This window comes from Amblyraja radiata, chromosome 9, assembly GCF_010909765.2.
Source record: "Amblyraja radiata isolate CabotCenter1 chromosome 9, sAmbRad1.1.pri, whole genome shotgun sequence".
NCBI classification, from domain to species: Eukaryota; Metazoa; Chordata; class Chondrichthyes; order Rajiformes; family Rajidae; genus Amblyraja; species Amblyraja radiata.
In genome coordinates, this window is record NC_045964.1 from 31629997 (window position 1) to 31654183 (window position 24187).

General features: G+C 41.3%; 1 protein-coding gene across 2 annotated transcripts in view; it reads left to right on the forward strand.

Annotated features, from left to right (window-relative positions):
• Nucleotides 1-415: 415 nt before the first annotated feature.
• The window catches only part of scfd1 (sec1 family domain containing 1), a 128568-nt gene continuing 104796 nt past the window's right edge, over nucleotides 416-24187 (forward strand). Inside the window, exons 1-9 of one of the 2 annotated variants that reach the window (XM_033026988.1) lie at nucleotides 416-530; nucleotides 11078-11148; nucleotides 12470-12558; nucleotides 14464-14554; nucleotides 14700-14822; nucleotides 16084-16171; nucleotides 17801-17890; nucleotides 19792-19847; nucleotides 23894-23979. In XM_033026988.1, the coding sequence (XP_032882879.1) occupies nucleotides 500-530; nucleotides 11078-11148; nucleotides 12470-12558; nucleotides 14464-14554; nucleotides 14700-14822; nucleotides 16084-16171; nucleotides 17801-17890; nucleotides 19792-19847; nucleotides 23894-23979 (725 nt within the window). In that variant the 5' untranslated portion in view covers nucleotides 416-499. The remainder of the gene's footprint in view (nucleotides 531-11077; nucleotides 11149-12469; nucleotides 12559-14463; nucleotides 14555-14699; nucleotides 14823-16083; nucleotides 16172-17800; nucleotides 17891-19791; nucleotides 19848-23893; nucleotides 23980-24187) is intronic. The other variant, XM_033026989.1, reaches the window with a different exon arrangement.

Sequence of the window (24187 nt, forward strand, 5' to 3'; positions counted from 1 at the left end):
ATATTTTTTTCAGTTTATCAAGTGAATTTTTTAAATGTTATTGCTGACAATGTTTGTTTAGGATCAGGTAAAATATGACTGGCACGTGTGTGACATCACACGGAAGCATTATACAAACTCTTAATTTTAAAAAGCAAGAATGTTCGGATATTTAGCAGACATGCATTATAGTTCTGTAGGTAGGGAAGTAACAATGAATAAGATTAATCTCTTCCAGAATTTTTTTAAATGTATACTTTGTGATGACATCTGGTCACGTGTGTGACATTTGGTTCACTTTCCAAAGAGGGATCTCGACCGCAAGCATCATCCCATTCCTGCGCTCTAGAGATAGATGCCGCCTGTCCCGTTACGTTACTCCAGTATTTTTGTATCTATTTTCTGGTGGTGGTGGTAGCGCAAGGGCGCAGCTATTAGGATCATTGCGGCGGTGCGAGGAGTTGGTGCCGGCGGCTGCCACGTCATCCCTGACCGCGTCAGACGGGGACCTGGAGGCAAGATGGCGGCGTCCGTGCGGGAGAAGCAGATCGGTGAGTAGACGCTCAACGGCGTCGACAAACGCGCCGGTTGCACCCATCTGGGCCGCGCTGACAGGTGGCGCAGACAATCGGGCTGAGGGGGACGGGGATGACACGGCGCGGAGTTTGCTGTGTTTGTGTCTGCGGCTCCGAGGCCCGGCCCGGCTGCCGCATTCGCCAAGCGGGGTTGGCGGTGACTCCCACCGCGTCTTTAAATGGCTCCACTGGTTGCAGTGACTTGTCTGTGAAGACAATCATTCTCCAGGACGTGGTGTGGCTTCCCCTTGAACGTCGGTGTTTATGTGGCGCCGGGAAAAACACAAAACACAATCGTTTCACGTATTCTGAAGAATGGTCATCATCTGAAACATCACGTATCCGTGTTCTCCAGAGATGCTGCCTGACCTGCTGAGTTACTCCAACATTTTGTGCCCTTTTGTGTGTATGTATATTTACAAAATATATATATACTGAACTTTATTTTTTCGTTGATGATATTGCATACAGATTACCATATTTATTCTATGTGTAAGAAAGAACTGCAGATGCTGGTTTAAATCGAAGGTAGACACAAAATGCTGGAGTAACTCAGCAGGACAGGCAGCATCTCTGGAGAGAAGGAACGGGCGACGTTTCAGGTCTGAAGAAGTGTCTCGACCTGAAACGTCGACCGTTCCTTCTCTCCAGAGATGCTGCCTGTCCTGTTGAGTTACTCCAGCATTTTGTGTTCACCATATTTACTCTGATCAGTCTGAAGAAGGGTCTCGACCCAAAAGATTACCCACTACCTTCTCTCTAGAGATGCTGCCTGTCCCGCTGAGTTACTCCTGCATTTTGTGTCTACCTTCGATTTAAACAAGCATCTGCAGTTCTTTCCTACATCATATTTACATATTCTTTTGTGATGCTGCAAGTGAGAATTTCATTGTTCTTTTTGGAAGGACATATGACAATAAAACACTCTAGATCTGACATCTGCAGTTTCTACAGTTTCACATAGTCCCTATGTAGAATATGCTTTGTCCACCTGTTGCATATGCCAATATTGAGCCGCCCCTGTATCTAATAATGTTCCTGCAATAAACTAGATTGGAGAAACAAGGAACTGCAGATGCTTTTAGTTTAGTTTAAAGATATAGCGTGGAAACAGGATTGACCCCGGGTATCTGGCGCTGTAAGGCAGCAACTCTACCTTTGTGTCACTGTGCTGCCCATTTGCTTGTTTGTAAACATAAGACACAGCGTTGGAATAACTCAGCTGGCCAGGCTGCATCTCAGCAGAACATGGATTGGTGATATTTCTGGTCAGGGCCCTTCTTGCAAAAACGGCTACATGAGTTTTAATTTGTTTAAACTTTGATATAGGACTGCCCAATCAAGCTACAGCTCCTGGTCTCTGATGCAGGGTTAGATTTCATACTGGTGCTTGTAGAAACATAGAAACATAGAAATTAGGTGCAGGAGTAGGCCATTCGGCCCTTCGAGCCTGCACCGCCATTCAATATGATCATGGCTGATCATCCAACTCAGTATCCCGTACCCGCCTTCTCTCCATACCCTCTGATCCCCTTAGCCACAAGGGCCACATCTAACTCCCTCTTAAATATAGCCAATGAACTGGCCTCGACTACCCTCTGTGGCAGAGAGTTCCAGAGATTCACCACTCTCTGTGTGAAAAAAGTTCTTCTCATCTCGGTTTTAAAGGATTTCCCCCTTATCCTTAAGCTGTGACCCCTTGTCCTGGACTTCCCCAACATCGGGAGCAATCTTCCTGCATCTAGCCTGTCCAACCCCTTAAGAATTTTATAAGTTTCTATAAGATCCCCTCTCAATCTCCTAAATTCTAGAGAGTATAAACCAAGTCTATCCAGTCTTTCTTCATAAGACAGTCCTGACATCCCAGGAATCAGTCTGGTGAACCTTCTCTGCACTCCCTCTAGGGCAATAATGTCCTTCCTCAGATTTGGAGACCAAAACTGTACTCAATACTCCAGGTGTGGTCTCACCAAGACCCTGTACAACTGCAGTAGAACCTCCCTGCTCCTATACTCAAATCCTTTTGCTATAAAAGCTAACATACCATTCGCTTTCTTCACTGCCTGCTGCACCTGCATGCCTACTTTCAATGACTGGTGTACCATGACACCCAGGTCTCGCTGCATCTCCCCTTTTCCTAGTCGGCCACCATTTAGATAATAGTCTGCTTTCCTGTTTTTGCCACCAAAATGGATAACCTCACATTTATCCACATTATACTGCATCTGCCAAACATTTGCCCACTCACCCAGCCTATTCAAGTCACCTTGCAGTCTCCTAGCATCCTCCTCACAGCTAACACTGCCCCCCAGCTTAGTGTCATCCGCAAACTTGGAGACATTGCCTTCAATTCCCTCATCCAGATCATTAATATATATTGTAAATAGCTGGGGTCCCAGCACTGAGCCTTGCGGTACCCCACTAGTCACTGCCTGCCATTGTGAAAAGGACCCGTTTACTCCTACTCTTTGCTTCCTGTTTGCCAGCCAGTTCTCTATCCACATCAATACTGAACCCCCAATGCCGTGTGCTTTAAGTTTGTATACTAATCTCTTATGTGGGACCTTGTCGAAAGCCTTCTGGAAGTCCAGATACACCACATCCACTGGTTCTCCCCTATCCACGCTACTAGTTACATCCTCGAAAAATTCTATAAGATTCGTCAGACATGATTTACTTTTTGTAAATCCATGCTGACTTTGTCCAATGATTTCACCACTTTCCAAATGTGCTGCTATCCCATCTTTAATAACTGACTCTAGTAGTTTCCCCACTACCGATGTTAGACTAACTGGTCTGTAATTCCCCGTTTTCTCTCTCCCTCCCTTCTTAAAAAGTGGGGTTACGTTTGCTACCCACCAATCCTCAGGAACTACTCCAGAATCTAAAGAGTTTTGAAAGATTATTACTAATGCATCCACTATTTCTGGAGCTACTTCCTTAAGTACTCTGGGATGCAGCCTATCTGGCCCTGGGGATTTATCGGCCTTTAATCCATTCAATTTACCCAACACCACTTCCCGGCTAACCTGGATTGCACTCAATTCCTCCAACTCCTTTGACCCGCGGTCCCCTGCTATTTCCGGCAGATTATTTATGTCTTCCTTAGTGAAGACGGAACCAAAGTAGTTATTCAATTGGTCCGCCATATCCTTGTTCCCCATGATCAACTCACCTGTTTCTGACTGCAAGGGACCTACATTTGTTTTAACTAATCTCTTTCTTTTTACATATCTATAAAAACTTTTGCAGTCAGTTTTTATGTTCCCTGCCAGTTTTCTTTCATAATCTATTTTTCCTTTCCTAATTAAGCCCTTTGTCCTCCTCTGCTGGTCTCTGAATTTCTCCCAGTCCTCCGGTATGCTGCTTTTTCTGGCTAATTTGTACGCATCATCCTTCACTTTGATACTATCCCTGATTTCCCTTGTTATCCACGGATGTACTACCTTCCCTGATTTATTCTTTTGCCAAACTGGGATGAACAATTTTTGTAGTTCATCCATGCAGTCTTTAAATGTCTTCCATTGCATATCCACCGTCAACCCTTTTAGAATTAATTGCCAGTCAATCTTGGCCAATTCACGTCTCATACCCTCAAAGTTACCTATCTTTAAGTTCAGAACCATTGTTTCTGAATTAACAATGTCCCTCTCCATCCTAATGAAGAACTCAACCATATTATGGTCACTCTTGCCCAAGGGGGCACGTGCAACAAGACTGCTAACTAACCCTTCCTCATTACTCAATACCCAGTCTAAAATAGCCTGCTCTGTCGTTGGTTCCTCTACATGTTGATTTAGATAACTATCCCGCATACATTCCAAGAAATCCTCTTCCTCAGCACCCAATTTGATTCACCCAATCTATATGTAGATTGAAGTCACCCATTATAACGGTTTTGCCTTTGTCGCACGCATTTCTAATTTCCTGTTTGATACCATCTCCAACTTCACTACTACTGTTAGGTGGCCTGTACACAACACCCACCAGCGTTTTCTGCCCCTTAGTGTTTCGCAGCTCTACCCATACCGATTCCACATCCTCCAAACTAATGTCCTTCCTTTCCATTGCGTTAATCTCCTCTCTAATCAGCAACGCTACCCCACCTCCTTTTCCTTTCTCTCTATCCCTCCTGAATATTGAATATCCCTGGATGTTCAGCTCCCAGCCTTGGTCACCCTGGAGCCATGTCTCCGTGATCCCAACTATATCATAGTCATTAATAGCTATCTGCACATTCAACTCATCCACCTTATTACGAATGCTCCTTGCATTGAGACACAAAGCCTTCAGGCTTGTTTTTACAACACTCTTACCCCTTATACAATTATGTTGAAAAGTGGCCCTTTTTGATTTTTGCCCTGGTTTTGTCTGCCTGCCACTTTTACTTTTCACCTTGCTACCTATTGCTTCTACCCTCATTTTACACCCCTCTGTCTCTACGCTCACACATTTAAGAAACCCTTTCCCTTTAACTCCATCCTCCACTATCCCATTCGACACCCCACCCCCCTTATTCAGTTTAAAACCACCCGTGTAGCAGTGGCAAACCTGCCTGCCAGAATGCTGGTCCCACACCTGTTAAGATGCAATCCGTCCCTTTTGTACAGTTCCCCCTTACCCCAAAACAGATCCCAGTGATCTAAGAATCTAAATCCCTGCCCCGTGCACCAGTTCCTCAGCCACACGTTCAGGTCCCGTATCTCCCTGTTCCTGCTCTCGCCAGCACGAGGAACTGGAAGCAAACCGGAGACTGGAACTGCTGATGCTGGTGACAAAATGCTGCAGTAACTCAGCAGGTCTGGTAGCATCTCTGCAGAACATGCATAGGTGATGTTTCGAGTCAGAACCCTTCGAACTAGATTTGGTATAATTTTAATATCCCCTTTACCAATGGAGGTATCCCTCCGTTAAATGTTCCGCTCATTAATTATCACAGTAGCTCTCTTACTACTTTTAAGGGATGTGCTATCGACTTACGAATTCTTGTTTTTGGGTTATAACATTAAGGATAATCCCAAGAGATTTAATGTACATAAATGGAAAAAGGGTAACTAGAGAGAGAGAGAGAGAGAGTGGGACCCCTCAAGAATCAAAGCAGTCTACTCTGTGTGGAGCCACAGGAGATGGTCAAGGTCCTCAATTAGTATTTCTCCTCCATTTTTACCGAGGAGAAAGACAGGAGGACGGAGGATCTAGGGGCAGTCAATGGAAATATCTTGAGGGCAGTCAGTATTACAGTCGAAGAAGTGCTGAAGATCCTATCGTGTATGAAGGTAGACAAAACTCCAGGGCCCAATCAGATACCCCTCCCCAACCAACACAGCCAGACCCCAGTCTACAAAGAATGGACCCTGCACTCTCTCCTTCCCATTCACCACTTCACACCTACTTAAGGCAAGACTCCAGTATGAAAAGAATGGACAATTTCGCACCCCAACCAGCACTTCACACACACTCACACCCTGGCCTCATCTGCAAAGTCTGGGCATTTCTACACCCACCCCCCTCCAATCACCACTTCACACCCAATCACCCACACCCTCTCTGCTGCACAACATAACTTATCCAATATCAACAATAAAAATAGAGGAGCTGGAAAGGCTTTTCAGAGGACAAAAGAGCCGGAAATCTCCAGGACCTGACAGTGTTTCTCCCTCTATTCTTAAGCTCTGTGCCAACATCTATACAGACATTTTTAACCAGTCCCTGCAGACATGTACTGTCCCTGCCTGCTTCAAAGTCTCCACTATTGTCCCTGTACCCAAAAAGGCAAGGATTACTTGTCTTAATGAGTACAGGCCTGTCGCACTGACCTCTGTAGTCATGAAGATACTCGAAAGGCTTGTGCTGGCCAAGCTGAAAAATATCGCAAACTCCCTGCTAGACCCTCTGCAGTTTGCATATCGGGTCAATAGATCTGTGGATGATGCAGTCAACCTGGGCCTGCACTTCATCCTACAGCACCTAGACCGCCAGGGGACCTATGCGAGGATCCTGTTTGTTGATTTTAGCTCTGCATTCAACACCATTGTGCCAGAGCTACTACACTCAAAACTTTCCGAGTTGACTGTGCCTGAACCCCTCTGTCAGTGGATCACCAACTTCCTGACAGACAGGAAGCAGCATGTGAGGCTGGGAAAGCACATCTCGGACCTGCAAACGCTCAGCATAGGACCATCGCAAGGCTGCGTACTCTCTCCTCTCCTCTACTCTCTCTACACCAACGACTGCACCTCCACAGACACCTCTGTCAAGCTTCTCAAGTTTGCGGACGACACAACTCTGATTGGACTGATCCAGGATGGGGAAGAATCTGCCTACAGATAGGAAGTGTCACAGCTGGCGTCCTGGTGTCGTAGCAACAACCTAGCGGTCAATGCTCTTAAGACAGTGGAATTGATTGTAGACTTTAGGAGAGACCCCCCTCCCCTCATCCCACTCATCATCAACACCACAGTCACATCTATGCAGTCTTTTAAGTTCCTGGGAACAATCATCTCCAAGGTCCTTAAGTGGGGTGCGACCATCGACTCCACAGTCAAAAATGCACAACTTAGGATGTACTTCCTACGGCAGCTGAGGAAGCACAATCTGCCACAGGCAATGATGGTCCAATTCTACGCGGCCATCGTAGAGTCTGTTCTCACCTTCTCCATCATGGTCTGGTTTGGCTCAGTCACCAAGCATGACACCTGGAGGCTGCAGCGAATCATCCGATCAGCAGAGAAGGTTATTGGCTGCAACCTTCCCTCCATTGATGAACTAACTGTACACTGCAAGGGCCAGGAAGCGAGCGGGCAAGATCATCTCTGACCCCTCTCACCCTGGCCACAAAATCTTTGAATCACTTCCCTCTGGAAGGCAACTCCAGATTGTCAAAGCTGCCATAGCCAGACATGAAAACAGTTTTTATCCACGAGTAGTTGCTCTACTCAACAGCCAAAAATCTGTAGCCTCCCTTTGATCTGGTATTTTGTTGTATGTATATTCCTTGTATGTGAATACTTGGCCAATAAACTTACTTACTTACTTATATATCCGAGAACTCTGGGACACCAGAGAGGAAATTGCGGGAGCCCTGGTTAAAAGCGAAGGATTGTCATTAAATACAGGAGAGGTGCTGGAAGACTGGAGGATGGCAAATGTTGTGCCTCTATTCAAGAAGAGCTGTATGGAAAAGGCTGGGAACTATAGGCCAGTGAGCTAAACATCTATAGTTGGAAAGTTACTAGAGAGTATTCTGAAGGATAAGATATACATGCATACAGGCATGGGCTGATTAGGAACAGTGAGGTCTGTGACAAGTGGTTGGCCTCAGGGTTTTGTGCTGAGCCCATTACTGTTTGTTATCTATATCAATGATTTGGATGAGAACTTAAGTGGCAAGATTAGCAAGTTTGCTGATGATACAAAAGTGGGTGGTATTGCAGATAATGAAGATGGTTGTGAAAAATTGCAGCAGGATCTTGATCGGTGGGCTGAGGAATGGTTGATGGAATTTAATACCGAGAAATGTGAGGTGTTGCATTTCAGAAAGGCTCACATGGGCAGGACTGACACAGTAAATGGTGGGGCTCTGAGGAATGGTGCAGAGCAGAGGGATCTAGGAGTACAGGTACATAGTTCCTTGAAGATGGCGTCACATGTAGATAGGGTCATTAAAAAGGCTTTTGGCAAGTCAGAGTATTGAGTATAAAAGTTGGGAGTTCAAGCTGCAGTTATATAAGTAATTGGTGAGGCCACATTTGGAGTATTGCGTTAATTTTGGGGCACCATGTTACAGGAAAGATATTGTCAAGTTGGAAAGGGCACAGAGATTATGAAGATGTTGTCAGGACTCGAGGGTTTGAGCTCTAAGGCAAGGTTGAGCAGGCTGGGACTATTCCTTGGAGTGCAGGAGGATGAGGGGTGATCTTATAGAAATCATGAGAGGAATAGATCGAGTAAATGCACAGGCCCTTGCCCAGAGTAGGGGAATCGAGGACCAGAGGACATAGGTTTAAGGTAAAGGGGGAAGTCATAGGTTTAAGGTAACATGAATCTGAGTGGTAACCTGTTCACACAAAGGGTGGTGGGTGTGTGGAACAAGCAGCCAGAGGAGGTAGTTGAAGCAGGGACTAATGCAACAATTAAGAAACAATTAGACATGTACATGTATGGGACAGGTTTAGAGGGATAGGAGATAAACGCTGGCAGGTGGAATTAGTGTAGCTGGGACATGTTGGCTGGTGTGGGCAAGTTGGGCCAAAGGGGCCTGTATGACTCGGTTAAGTTTCATAGCCCCTGAGGAAGATGCCTTAGCCTTCCCACAGCCTGGCACTGCCCCAGTCCCGCTATGGCCATGACCCGCAATCAGTGGGGTTCAGTAAAAGGGGGAGCCCACAGAAACTGCCTTCACCCATTAATTAGGCTGGTTCAGGAGCCGGACCTCTGCGGCAGTCTCATACAAAATACATACTCTCAATTATATTATATTATATAATTATATATAATTACAGTCATATTCACGTCATATATATTATATATACACACACACACACACACACACACACACACACATATATTATTATATGCAATTGGATCCTCGACTTCCTCATCTACAGACCACAGTCTGTCCGTATTGGTGGAAATGTGTCATCCTTGAAACAATCAGCACGGGAGCACCTCAAGGCTGCGTGCTCATCCCCTTGCTTTACTCACTCTATACTCATGACTGTGTAGCCGGACATAGTGCGAACTCCATCATCAAGTTCGCCGACGACACCACTGTTGTGGGATGAATCACTGATGGTGACGAGTCAGAGTATAGAAGTGAGATCGACCGATTGACCAAATGGTGCCAGCACAATAACTTGGCTCTCAACACCAGCAAAACCAAGGAACTGATTGTGGACTTTGGAAGGGGTAGGATAGGGTCTCACAATCCCATTTATATCAACGGGACGATGGTGGAAAGGATCAAAAACTTCAAATTCCTGGGCATGCATATTTCCAAAGATCTTTCCTGGTCCCAGCACACTGATGCAATTATAAAGAAAGCACATCAGTGCCTCTACTTCCTAAGAATATTACGGAGAGTCAGTATTTCAAAGAGGACTCTCTCGAACTTCTACAGGTGCACAGTAGAGAGCATGCTGACTGGTTGCATTGTGGCTTGGTTCGGCAATTTGAGTTCCAGGAGTGGAAAAGAATGCACAAAGTTGTGACCACTGCCCAGTCCATCATCGGCTCTGACCTCCCCACCATCGAAGGGATCTATCGCAGTCGCTGCCTCAAAAAGGCTGCCAACATTATGAAGGACCCACACCATCCTGGCCACACACTCATCTCTCCACTGCCATCAGGTAGAACCTACAGGAGCCTGAAATCTGGTACATCCAGGTTCAGGAACAGCTACTTCCCCACAGCCATCAAGCTATTAAACTCACCATCAAACAAACTTTGAAATATATCAGCCTATTGCACTTTATCTGTTTATTTCTGTTTATATATCTGGTCTATGCTATATAGACACACTGAACTGTTCTGTATTTATGCTTACAATACTCTGTTGTGCTGCAGCAAGCAAGAATTTTATTGTCCTATCTGGGACACATGACAATAAACTCTCTTGACTTGACTTGACTTGATATGGTTTAAAAGGCAGCAGCACAGAATCAGAATTAGGCTCCCCATGGAGTAATATGAGCATTGAACACTAGATGGAGCTTACTTTTTCAATCTCATTTTCTAATTAGCTTAATTCATTAATGTGCAACTTTTGGCACTGACGAATTATGATTTCCTTCTCAATTATATTTTATCTAAATCTGCGCAAAATTTCAAGTAGTTCCCAGACATGGGTCACGAAAGTTAAATTCTCGACACATTTTCGATGCTCGGCCCACAGCCTATTAAAATTAAATACATTGAAGGAAAAAAGGTAGGTTTAGAAATAGCTAAAGGTATAATGATAAAAGTAAGTACTGGTAAGGAAATAGCCTTGCCTATAAGAGCTAGAATTTCTTACGTTCTAAATCATACGTTGCGTGTCAGTTTTCTCATTTGAGATTAAACAATTGCACAATAAAGGCAGAGGATTGACGTATTCCTGGAATAAATGTTTGTTGATAGATGCATCTTTTTGCACGATAATGCTGTTCTCATAGAAGTTGCTGGCCCTAATTTGTTCTGGCCTTTTCCTACTTCAGGTTCCCCTCCCTGCCCCCCTCTACCTTCAGTCTGAAGAACTGATGTTCCGACCCAAAATGTCACCTATTCCTTTTTGCGTGATCCGCTGAGTTACTCCAGCACTCTGTGTCGTCTTCGGTATAAACCAGAATCTGCAGTTTCTTACTACACAGGCTCTTATATAATGAGGAACTTTCCAAGAATTTTGTGGAATTTCTTCCCACTGTTTATTTTAAACATAACAATGCAAAATGTGATGGTTAATACTGTAGAAATGCATTTGATTGAAATTGTTTGGGTTTTAATGATAGCTTTCATGTTTCGGTGGATATTTTTCTTTTATGTTACAGCTGCTCTGAAACGAATGTTAAACTTCAATATCATTCCAGTTAAAAACAGCACCACTGAACCAGTATGGAAGGTGAGGGAATCTTTGTGTATCTAGATTGCTGGTAAATGTAATCAAATATAAAATATCCTCAACACTAAAGCTCTTAAGTGAAGATTTTAAAATATTGCATTTTCAAATTGCATTTTCAAATTACATTTTCAAACTACATTGCATTATTAGAGAAACAAAAGATTCAAACTATGCAGCTGTGACAAAAACTGTTGCACATATTAGCCTATTTAATTAATGTTGTCTGCACTTGTAACTGTTTAAACTATCACAATGGATTAACATGTCATTTTCTTTGGTGATGAGAAAAATAAATATTTGGGGGTATTTATACATATTTGTTGACAATGGGGCAGAAACTGTCCCGACCCGAAACATCACCCATCCTTTTTCTCCAGAGATGCTGTCTGGCCCGTTGAGTTACTCTAGCACTTTGTGTCTATCTACCAATATTCAAGCTTCTAACACTTGGGATTAATGTTAATGAATACAAGCTGGAAGTGCAGGGCATACTCAGCAGGCAAAGAGCATCTGGAAGAAAAACTGAGTTCATATTTTGGATTGGTGATCATTGTTAGGACTAGAAAATGTTAAAGATCAAGCAAATTTTAGCATTCATTGAAAGTAGAGATGGGAGCTGAAGACCAAAGCAAAGATCTGTGATGGGATGGAAACCATTATGGTGATAGATCTGGACATACTAATGCATAAGCATGGACCTGAACCTCTAGTCATCTGTTATTTAAAATTATGCAATATAATCTCCAGATCAATGCCTTACTCTTCAATCAAGTGCACTACATCCTTCTGGACTATCCTTCAGTAATTGAGACAATTCTGCTGCTGTCATTGTACGTTTACGACCAAATAATTCCCCTTTGCTTTGTATTATTATCCATCTAGCCATTTCAGATTTCTCACTGTTTCAGATCTATTCTTTCCACCTTTCTTTGCATCATAAAACATTTTATCTTTTACCAGTTCTTTGTTTAGGCCAAGGGGAGAACATACGAATTTCATACAGACGGTATCCGTAGTTGGGATTGATCCCGGGTCTCTGGCGCTCTAAGGCAGCAACTACTGCTGTGCCACAGTACCACCATTTGGTCTGATACATTAACTGTTTATGTTTTCACAGATGATGCTTTATCTGTTTTTGTGCATTTTGTTTTCAAATTCGCAACCTCTGCAATAATTTGTGTTCATATAAGTATTAATAGAAAGTAGAGATATTCTGAAATGAGGGGGGGGGGGGGGGACTGACTATGTGTAAACACTGCTGTAATTTCTTTCCATAATAGAGGTATTCTTTTAGCCATAATTCTTATTGTTTCTACTGCAGATTCTGATTTATGATCGATTTGGTCAGGACATCATTTCACCATTGCTATCTGTGAAAGAGTTGAGAGACTTGGGCATCACTTTGCACCTGTAAGATAAATTTAATCTTGGGCATCTGTATTATAAAATAGACAATAATGATGTATGACATGTTTTAAGAAAGTCTTTAATTCCCCGCAGATATTTAAAATTAATAAGCAGTGTCCATGTCGGGTCAATTTGTTTTGCTAGTAGATTGTAATGCAAGTTATCAATGATCTAAAAATTAACTGTTCATCAGTTTTGCAGGTTCCAAAAATGTTTATGGAAATTAAGAATATCAAAATTCTGTTTACATCATCCAGATTCACTTTTCATTAAGCACTAGACTGTAATACTAAAATTAGTAGACATGCTTTACATTCCTTCTTAATTTGATGTATGTTAATGGCAAAGCTGTATTCAGTTTCTGGGTTGTGAACCAAATGTAAGCAAGTATTAAAATTTGATACACAGTTTAGTTTAGTTTGAGACAGACCCTTCGGCTCACCTTGTCCACACCGACTAACGATCCCCATACACTAGTTCTATCCCATACACTATGGACAATTTATAGAAACCAATTAACCTACAAACCCGCGCATCTTTGAGATGTGGGGGGAAACCTGAGCACTTGAAGTAAACCCGCACAGACACAGGGAGAACGTGTAAACTCCATACAAACAGCACCCGTAGGCAGGATCAAATCCAGACCTCTGGCACTGGAAGGCAGCAACTCTACCACTGTGCCTCGCTGCTACCCCTATCTCTCATGTAATTGAATCGTTGAGTCACTGAAGTATATGTACTCTAAGTGTCTATCTATCATACTCACTCATAAACAACTACCAGTGCCTTCCATAATGTTTGGGACAAAGTCCCATCATTTATTTATTTGCCTCTGTACTCCACAATTCGAGATTTGTAATAGAAAAAAATCGCATGTGGTTAAAGTGCACATTGTCAGATTTTAATAAAGGCAATTTTTATACATTTTGGTTTCACCAAGTAGAAATTACAGCAGTGTTTACAGATAGTCCCCCCATTTTAAGGCACCATAATGTTTGGGACACAGCAATGTCATCTAAATGAAAGTAGACATGTTTAGTATTTTGTTGCATATCCTTTGCATGCAATGACTGCTTGATGTCTGCGATTTATGGACACCATCGGTTGCTGTTTGGGGATTTTTCTTTATTATAGAGAGAATTCTTCTGTCATTAGTTGTGGAGGTCTTCCTTGGCCTGCCAGTCCCTTTGCGATTAGTAAGCTCACCAGTGCTCTCTTTCTTCTTAATGATGTTCCATGCAGTTGATTTTGGTAAGCCTAAGGTATGGCTGACGTCTCTAACAGTTTTATTCTTGTTTCTCAGTCTCATAATGGCTTCTTTGACTTTCGTTGGCACAACTTTGGTCTTCATGTCAATAAACAGCAATAAAAGTATCTAAATGTGATGGAAAGACTGGACTAGGTGCTGAGAGCTCTCTTATACCTGCATTGAGGAGGCAATTAAACACACCTGTGAAGCCATGTGTTCCAAACATTATGGTGCCTTGAAATGGGGGGACTGTGTAAACGTGGCTGTAATTTCTACAGGGTGAAACCAAAATGTATAAAAATGGCCTTTAATAAAATCTGATAATGTGCACTTTAACCACATGTGATTTTTTTTCGATTACAAATCTCAAATTGTGGAGTACAGAGGCAAATAAATAAATGATGGGTCTTTGTCCCAAACATTATGGAGCATCGTACATAATCATTATTGTTAGGCTTTTCATTTAGCATTATTTTTATAATCCTCAAAGAACACAAGCCATAAATTTTACTCTGAAAAGGTAATTCTCTCATGTGTATGATTCAAATATTCGTTTTGTTGTGGTTTATTTTTGAGAGATTATGCCTTTCCCTGTATCAATAAGTATAGCATTACACTGTTGTGTTTACTTTATTTTAAATTGGAGTTAAAATTTTCAGGCTATTGCACTCTGACAGAGATCCTATTCCAGATGTTCCAGCAATTTATTTTGTAATGCCAACCGAAGAAAATGTTGACAGAGTATGCCAGGTAATGCACAATTTATTAATTAAAGCAACTTTTATGCATCGGATGTGGAAAGGTGTTAAGAATTTTACATTGTTATTTAAATATTTTAATTTTTCCATTTAATTTTCTTAACAGAATGCTAATTTTGTGCTTAATTATTTCGTAGGATCTTCGGAACCAGCTCTATGAGTCCTATTACTTAAACTTCATCTCAGCTATTTCAAGAAGTAAACTTGAAGACATTGCCAGTGCGGCTCTCAGTACAAATGCAGTAGCCCAAGTTGCCAAGGTCAGTTTATATTATTCACTCAGGAATTCGTACTTTGTTCTGATCTTTTTTCTGCGCTGGAAGTTAAGAAGTAACTTTGCCTAAATGCAATGTTTACTTTTCCTGCCACTTTTGCTTTTAAAATTGCCCGTTCACATCTGTCTGATATGTGCTTAGCTCTACATATATTTGCCGTACAGCTAAACCGTTGCGCAGCGGTAGAGTTGCTGCCTTGCAGCGCCAGAGACTCGGGCTCGATCCTGACTAACAGGGTTGTTTGTACCTAGTTTGTGCATTCTCTCTATGGGTTTTCTCTGGGTGCTCTGGTTTCCTCCCACATCCCAAAGACATGCAGGCTTGTAGGTTAATTTGCTTTTGTAAATTATCCCCAGTGTGTAGGCTAGAATTAGAGTACGGGGGAATCATTGGTCGGCATGGGCTGAAGGGCCCATTTCCACGCTGTATCACTGAACTAAACTAAACTAAGTCTTATGTTTATCCTTGAGGGATGGCACAGTGGTGCAGCTGGTAGAGCTGCTGCCTCACAGCACCAGAGATCCGGGTTCGATCTTGACCTTGGATGCTGTCTTTACAGAGTTTGCACATTCTCCTTGTGGTCACAAAGGTTTCCTCTAGGTGTTTCAGTTTCCTCCCACATCCCATAGATGTGCAGGTTAATTGGCCTCTGTAAATTGCCCCTAGTGTGTAGGGAGTGGATGGGAAAGTCGGCTAATGTAAAACTATTGTGAACGGTTGATTGATGCTCGGCAGGAACTCTGTTTCTCTAAACTAAATGTTCAACACCATGAATCGTCTATTGCCCTGAAATGTTAAAAGTAGATGTCACTCAAAATGATAACTTTCTTTGCTGCACATGCATGGATATAACTTACTGTCAATGTGCACGGTGTTATCAGTTTAAAATGACCAAACCCAATTCTAATACAGTTTTTAAGATTAAATGGATGCATGATGAAGATTATGAATATTATTCGATACTGCTGAATTTCTGCTAACAATTAAAGTTGCTTCACATGTTTCATGTTCACACCAAGCCGATTTGACACCTGGACTTTCATAGTTAACAATATTCTATTACTTTGGCTGAAATGCTAGCATTTGTTATTTACCTTCATATCAAAAAAATATTAGCAATATTTTAGAGATTCTTATTTAACTTTAAAATCTCTAGTATTTGTTGATGGATTTTATGAATGAATAAATGAATGAATTAATCATTATGTGATGTTGTAATTCTTTTCTGTTTTGCTTATTTTTGCAGTTATTTGATCAGTATTTAAACTTTATCACTTTGGAAGATGACATGTTCGTATTGTGCAATCAGAACAAGGAGCTAATCTCATATCATGGTACTGCCTCCAGTCCCTTATTTCTGGATTGATATGTGCACCAGAAATGTTTTTTTTGTGTTCATATTTAAGTCTGCTTTCAATAATAATTCCAAATAATAATACATTTAAATTAAACTTTTAAAATATAATTCAATTTTGGGGGAAAAAAATTATTACAGCATGAAAATGTGCCCAAGCCTTGACTGTTGATGAAGCATTTGTGCATTAAATTTGATCAGCAAATGTGCATTGCCAGATTTCAAAATATATATTTCAAAGGAAAACAGGAAATATTTTTGCAAATATAATGCTTAGTCTTTGAATGCTTAAAAATAATGTTACAACATTCCAGTCCTAAATGGATCAAAAAGATTGCTGACTCTTTGAAAATCTAAGAAAATACATTTCAACAATTTTGAAATTGATTTTGTGCTTGTAGTAAATAAAATCCTGAACAGGACAAAAAAATGAGAATTGAACTATCAAGCCCTACTTATTAACTTTTCTGTGCTGCTTGCTCTTTTCTAACTAATGTATATAAATTTAATCTATTTTTAAAAACTGAAAATAAGTTCAATTCTTGTGTATCAATTGTGCTATAAGAACCTGAGCACAGCAATGCAGGTGGAAACTTCAGGGCAGTACTGAGGGTATGTTGTATAATGTTGTATAATGATGTATTTTGGGTGCAGTTTTAATCTGAAGCTACGAATCACTTGTGTAAATGTAAATCCAGGGGCAGTATTACAGAGTCCCAACCTGAAACATCACCCATTCCTTTTCTCCAGAGATGCTGCCTGACCCGCTGAGTTACAACAGCACTTTGTGTCTATCTTTTGGATGAAGATATCTTAGTGTCATTGTCAATGTTTATAATTTTGTCGACATTACTGAAACATTTATTATTATTTCATTGCTGTTTCTAGTAACTAGCTTAGTGTAGTTTATTATTGTCACGTGTACCTAGGTACAGTGAAAAGCTTTTTCCAGTCAGCAAAAAGACTACACATGTTTACAATCAAGCCGTCCACAGTGTACAAATACAGGATAAGGGAATAAAGTCCAGTGGTGACCAATAAAAGTTAGTTCGAGGGTCTCCAATGAGGTCGATGGAAGGTCAAGACTGCTCTCTAGTTGGTAATAGGATGGTTCTGTAGAATAGCCTGATACAGCTGGGAAGAAACTGTCCCTGAATCTGGAGGTATGTGCTTTCATACCGCTATACCTCTTGTCTGATGGGAGAGGGGAGAAGAGGGCATGTACATATCCTCCACTACACTTTCAACAATGTAATCGTGATTACATTTCAAACTTAAGCAACGGTAAAGTGCATTGCAATCTTTTGATTCGCATCTGAGACGATATACAATTTCCTGTGGCTTATTTTTCAATATTTGGAAAATGACATTCGTGTTATGCAATCCAAACAAGGACCGTAACTCGTATCATGGTACTGTCTTCGATCCCTTATTTTGGTAATTGACATGTGTATCAGAAGTGGGTTGTTTTGCTAAGATTTAGGTTTAATTTCAATTTTCCATGCTATTTCAGTAATGCTATTTATATTGTATAGCAAAGTGTGTTGTGATCTTTTGATTCATGTCTGATATGATAAACAATTTCCTGTTTCTTTCAATCTCATTTCAGCAATAAATCGTCCTGATATCACTGATACAGAAATGGAAATAATTATGGACACTCTGGTGGATAGCCTTTTCTGTTTTTTTGTTACAATGGGTGAGTACAGTGTGACAACTGCCTATATTTGTTATTGCAAGCATTTTTACGGTAGCAGAAAAATTAAATCGTTTTAAAGAAAATCCACTCTTATATATTTCTCAAATACTTTGAGAAATCTCCTTCCTGTGGGTGGTTGAGTGTGACGTATAATAGTCACCTTCTAATGGCTTTCGAATTGCATGGACAGTGTTGTGGGTAAGAAGCCAAGTAAAGATACCGTGTAAAGAAGGGCCCGTTCATGTGCTCTACTGTTCTATGCTTTATGCAATAATTGGTATTGATGCATGTTTTCAAAGAAAGGGAAAGAAATGTGCCCAACGTAGCCATCATTGTGATGACCACCTTTGCGTGTGACTGCACATAGAGTACAGAGACACTGAGTATTACTATGCTGAGGTTGTACCTGCCCTAGTGTAATGAAGGATGTACATGGCCTTTGCCATGCATTGTTCTATTCGCATGGATCTTGCTGTGTTGCCTGTCCTTCATGCAAAAGTTTCTTCTGGGAAAAACTTTGACCAAAAGTCCATCAGTCAATGCTAAAGCTTGGAATGTGCTGGAGGAACCGCAGGCGAAGGAGACATTGGTTCCTTTGGTACAGTTTTCTGAGGAGTCTCTCAAAGTCAATTGGCAGAATGCCTCATTGCCAGAACTCCTAAACAACCACCTGGGCCTTGTTTATCTGGCATTGGCAAGAGCCCTCCATCAGTACTTTCCCGCAAAACCAGATTCTCATTCCTATCACAGCCTAGCTTCAAGATGGTTCCAATGTTGGTGAGATAAGCACCTACCTCCTGATCCACTATGTATTTACCAAGATCATCTGGAAGAGGATAAATGGTCCTTGTCAACATTCACCATGAACAGCTGTGAACTATGGGCTGTTCCCAGGGATGCATACTAAGAGGAACATCAACTGGTGCTGGAAAATCATCAATTTGCTGAAAGATACACTTTGATCCACTCGAACTTTAGTTTAGTTTAGAGATACAATGTGGAATCAGGCCCTTCGACCCACCGAGACTGCACCGACCAGAAATCAACTATACCCTATTTCAATCCTACGCACTAGGGACAATTTACAGAAGCCAATTAGACTTTAGAGATAGTGCACGGATACAGGCCCTTTGGCCCGCCATGTCCGCGCCGACCAGGTGTCCCATATACTAGCATTAGCACTATCCTACACACTAGGAACATTTTACAATTTTTCCGAAACCAATTGACTTACAAACCTGTACGTCAATGGTGTGTGGGAGGAACCCGAAGCATCTGGAGAAAACCCACAGTCACAGGGAGAACATACAATCTCTGTGCAGACAGCACCCGGAGTTAAGATCAAATGTGGATCTCTGGCATTGTAAGGCAGCATCTCTACCGCTGTGCCTCTGTGCCTTCAACAATGTCGGCAACATTTGTCGATGTTGTTTTTTTCCCAGACGTAAGAGGTCTGCAAGCAAACACTTCCAATTGGCATAGTCCACATGTGGGATTACCTGTCGAGACATGCACTGAAGCACTGGGCAGCCTCTGCAGATGCTCTGAAAGGAAGGACCACAGTTTAGTGTCCTGCTGCCAATGGAATTGGGGCACTGCTCCCTCTCTAACAGTATCACAAACATTTCACAGGTGCATTGATTGAGGAAACATGAGTAGCTTTGACACGATCTAAGATAATGCATTGAGCTGACGGCATGCCGAATGTGGAGAAAGACATAATTATTTTATTTACTGTATTATGACTGAAGTATATATTTGAAATTAAATAAAATTTAGGTTGACGAGTCGCTGATGAACACAGCGGGGTGGGGAATCAAACAAGGATCCCAGTTAAAAGTGCGAAAAGAGGTTTTGCTGCTCTGAAAAGCTCAGAGATTAATTTGCGTGTTTCAATTTAGGTGCTGTTCCAATTATACGATGCGCACGAGGAAATGCAGCTGATATGGTAGCAGTGGTAAGAAATTTTCCATTGTTTCTGTTTACATCACAAATAATAAGGTTATTTTTTTTAAACAAAACATGATGCATAATGTATACCTGATAAATCTGTGTTTCTAATTGCTTCTGTTAGAAAGTTTTATTCCTATCAGCAAAGCAAATGAATTTAATTAATGTAAGCTGGCAAACTAGTCTTACTTGCCTTCGCACACAGTTGTTGAATATCGCATGACAATATCACATAGGCTAATTGGATTCAGTAACATTGTAAATTGTCCCAAGTGTGTGGGATAGTGCTAGTGTGGGTAATCGTTGGTCGGCATGAACTCAGTGGGCCGAAGCTCCTGCTTCCGCGCTGTATCCAAAGTAATGATATTACAGAAAGCTCCTAGCATAATACAGTGCCCTCCATAATATTTGGGACACAGACCCGTCATTTATTTATTTGCCTCTGTACTCCACAATTTGAGATTTGTATTAGAAAAAATCACATGTGGTTAAAGTGCACATTGTCAGATGTTAATAAAGGCCATTTTTATACATTTTGGTTTCACCATGTAGAAATTACAGCTGTGTTTATACATAGTCCCCCCATTTCAGGGCACCATAATGTTTGGGACACATGACTTCACAGGTTTGTTTAATCGCCTCCTTAATGCAGGTATAAGAGAGCTCTCAGTGCCTAGTCCAGTCTTTCCATCACATTTAGATACTTTTATTGCTGTTTATTGACATGAAGACCAAAGTTATGCCAAAAAAGATTTTAATAAAGGCCATTTGCTGGCCTGCGGATTTCCAAATTAGACGCTTTGAGTAATTCACCATTGAGTAGTTCGCAGTCTCAGATAGAGACTGATGTCGGGAAGCTCCAAACGACGCAGAAGGTTTCAACCTTGAGCAGATAGGATGTGTCTATTACACTTCAGAATTCATTATGCTACTACCATCAGCAGTTGTATTATCAATGAAGATAAGTGAGCCAGTACCTTCAGCAGCCATACATCCCCAGGCCATAGCACCCCCACCACGGTGTTTCACAGATGAGGTGGTATGCTTTGGATCTTGGGCAGTTCCTTCTCTCCTCCATACTTTGCTCTTACCATCAACGTGATATATGTTAATCTTCGACTCATCTGTCCACAGGACCTTTTTCCAGAACTTTGGTTGCTCTTTTAAGTACTTCTTGGCAAACTAACCAGGCCATCCTAATTTTGCGGCTAACCAGTGGTATGCATCTTGCAGTGTACCCTCTGTATTTCTGTTCATGAAGTCTTCTGCAGACAGTGGTCATTGACAAATCCACACCTGATTCCTGAAAAATGTTTCTGATATGTCAGGCAGGTGTTTGGGGATTTTTCTTTATTATAGAGAGAACTCTTCTGTCATCAACTGTGGAGATCTTCCTTGGTCTGCCAGTCCCTTTGCGATTAGTAAGCTCACTAGTGTTCTCTTTCTTCTTAATGTTCCAAACAGTTGATTTTGGTAAGCCTAAGGTTTGGCTGATGTCTCTAACAGTTTATTCTTGTTTCTCAGTCTTTGCACTTCTTTGACTTTCATTGGCACAACTTTGGTCCTCATGTTGATAAACAGCACAAAAAGTTTTCAAAGGTGGAAAGACCTGAGGAAAGACTAGGTGCTGAGAGCTCTCTTATATCTGCATTAAGGAGTCAATTAAACACACCTGAGCATTTACAAACACTTGTGAAGCCATGTGTCCCAAACATTATGGTGCCCTGAAATGGAGGGACTAAGTATAAACACAGCTGTAATTTCTGCATGGTGAAACCAAAATGTATAAAAATGGCCTTTAATAAAATCTGGCAATTGCACTATAACCACATGTGATTTTTATTTCTATTACAAATCTCAAATTGTGGAGTACAGAGGCAAATAAATAAATGATGGGTCTTTGTCCCAAACATTTGGTGGGCACTGTAACAACAGTTTACTGTGGGTTTAGTTAAAAATTACCGAGGCGTAATGCAGGACAGATTTGGACCTTAGCAGAGAGCTGAAGGAGGGAAAGTTAAAACCAGTGACAAAAACATCGTGAAAAGGATAGACTTTATTGAGGCGGAATTGCTACCGAGTGGTTGACTGAAAGAATTCCACAATGGAAGCTTGAGCAAGTCAGAAATAATAATAATAATAATAATAATAATAAATACTTTATTGATCCCCTCAGGGAAATTCAGGTGTCCAGAAGCCCCCAACCAACAAACCCACAGATTCAAAACGAACGCAGACAGAAAATACATAGAATACAATGTGGACACTACCTGAGAGCAATAAATACTTAAAAAGACCAATAATTAACAGTTAAAAATTAAAAATTGCAGAATGCATCCCCCTACAGCCGAATTATAAAATCTAATGGCTGCAGGGGTGAAGGATCTCCTGAACCGCTCCGTTCTACAGGGCAGGGAGAGGAGCCGGTTGTTGTTCCGAGTGCTCTTTTGACTCTCCAGAATTATATGGAGAGGATGCCCGGGGTTTTTCAGGATGACCTGCACCTTGTGCCTCATACGCCTCTCAAGCACATCCATCCCAGAGTCTACTCTCCCCTCCAGCACTGAGCTAGCTCGTTTAACCAATTTGACCAGCTTCTTCTTGTTTTTTGCACTAATGCTGTTGCCCCAGCAGACAACAGCGTAGAAAATAACGCTTGCAACCACAGTGTTGTAAAACATGTGCAGCATCTCATTACACACATTGAAGGATTTGAGCCTTCTGAGGAAAAAGAGTCTGCTCTGGCCTTTTTTGTAGAGGGTCAAAAAAGGCCAAATATGTCAATAGATTCAAACCTAATGTTTGTATTTTTAACCAGCTTGCATTTTGGCGCACCTTGTCTGCCGCACCTAATAAATATACGTTTTGTCAACTAGTCGTTATTAGTTTAGTTTAGAGATACAGCATGGAAACAGGCCCTTTATGGTCACTGAGTCAACACTAACCAACCAACACTAGTTCTGTCCTACACACTAGGGATAATTTACAGAGGCCAATCAACCAACAAACCTGCACATCTTTGATATGTGGGAGGAAACCGGAGTGCCCCGGAGGAAACCCACGCGGTCATAGGGAGAACGTACAAACTCCGTACAGACAGCACCTGCAGTGTCGAACCCGGGTCTTTGGCACTGTGAGGCAGCAACTCTACCACTGTGCTGACCCTATGTTAAATTGCTCAAGGTAGACCCACTCACGTGGCCATCTAATAATGCTAAATACTGAGCAGAAAGTAAACTGGAAGTGCAGCACCCACAGTATTAAGAAAGAATGAGTAATGTGTTCTTGACCCAAGCTTGATGCAGACATTTGGCACTTATCATGTGCATATATAAAGGATACCTGTTTTAGTACCTTCATCAATACTGATTTGCTTTGCTGAGGGGGAAAAAAATCTCTAATCATCACATCAATTACACAAAGAAAGACAACTGTTGCATTTCAACTTTACAAAAATGACTACACTTCCAAAAATAACTGTTTTAGTCAGGTCCTTAAAAAAAGAATTTGTAACGTGCTTTGTATCGTTACATTACTTCGGAAATATAGCCCTGTTGTGATGAGGGTTTTTTTTTAAAGTTATTCTGTGGGGTTTTTTAAGTTATTCCCTTTCTAATTGGCCTTGAGTAGCTATGGTGGGTTGCCTCCTTCAACCTGAGTAATTGTGTGTTAGATATGTTCACTATTTGTTCAGACATAACACTGAAACTGAAAAATTGTTGATGCAATTATAAGTTAGGCTAGTATGCGACTTAAGGTTGTAAAATTTGTGTTGCATAATGTAAATGTTCTTGCAAGTTTGAGTATTTCCAAGCTTTAGTTGTTGAAATTCAAATACCTGTACTTATTAAATGTAATATGACACGCATGAACCAATGTCTAATTTGAAGTTTGCAACTTTTTTTTGAGATTGAACAAACTACCTTAGTCAGTACTACCTTTATTCTTACCAGTTGTATATGAGTAATACTTTTGTAATGATTTCCTCGTTTTCCGCTCTGTAGTTATGGAGATATTTTTACAATTCCAAGTAACCCTAATTGCTTTTCCTAGAAATTGGATAAGAAGCTGCGAGAAAATCTGCGAGATGCCAGAAATAGTCTCTTCACGGGGGATAGTCTTGGTGGAGGACAATTCAGGTACAAGGTGATAAATTTACTATGCCCATGAAAAAAAATCCAGGGTTATAACAACGTGTTTTTCTGCAATTTAGCACTGTTTTAAAAAAAGCTGTGTAAAAGCATTTGTTTTTACTTTTTGCTCTTGAGCGTGATAAGCTACTGCCAGCACGGTTTCGCAGTAGTTAGTGCTGTTACCCCGCTGCTCCAGAGATTTCAGTCCTAACCT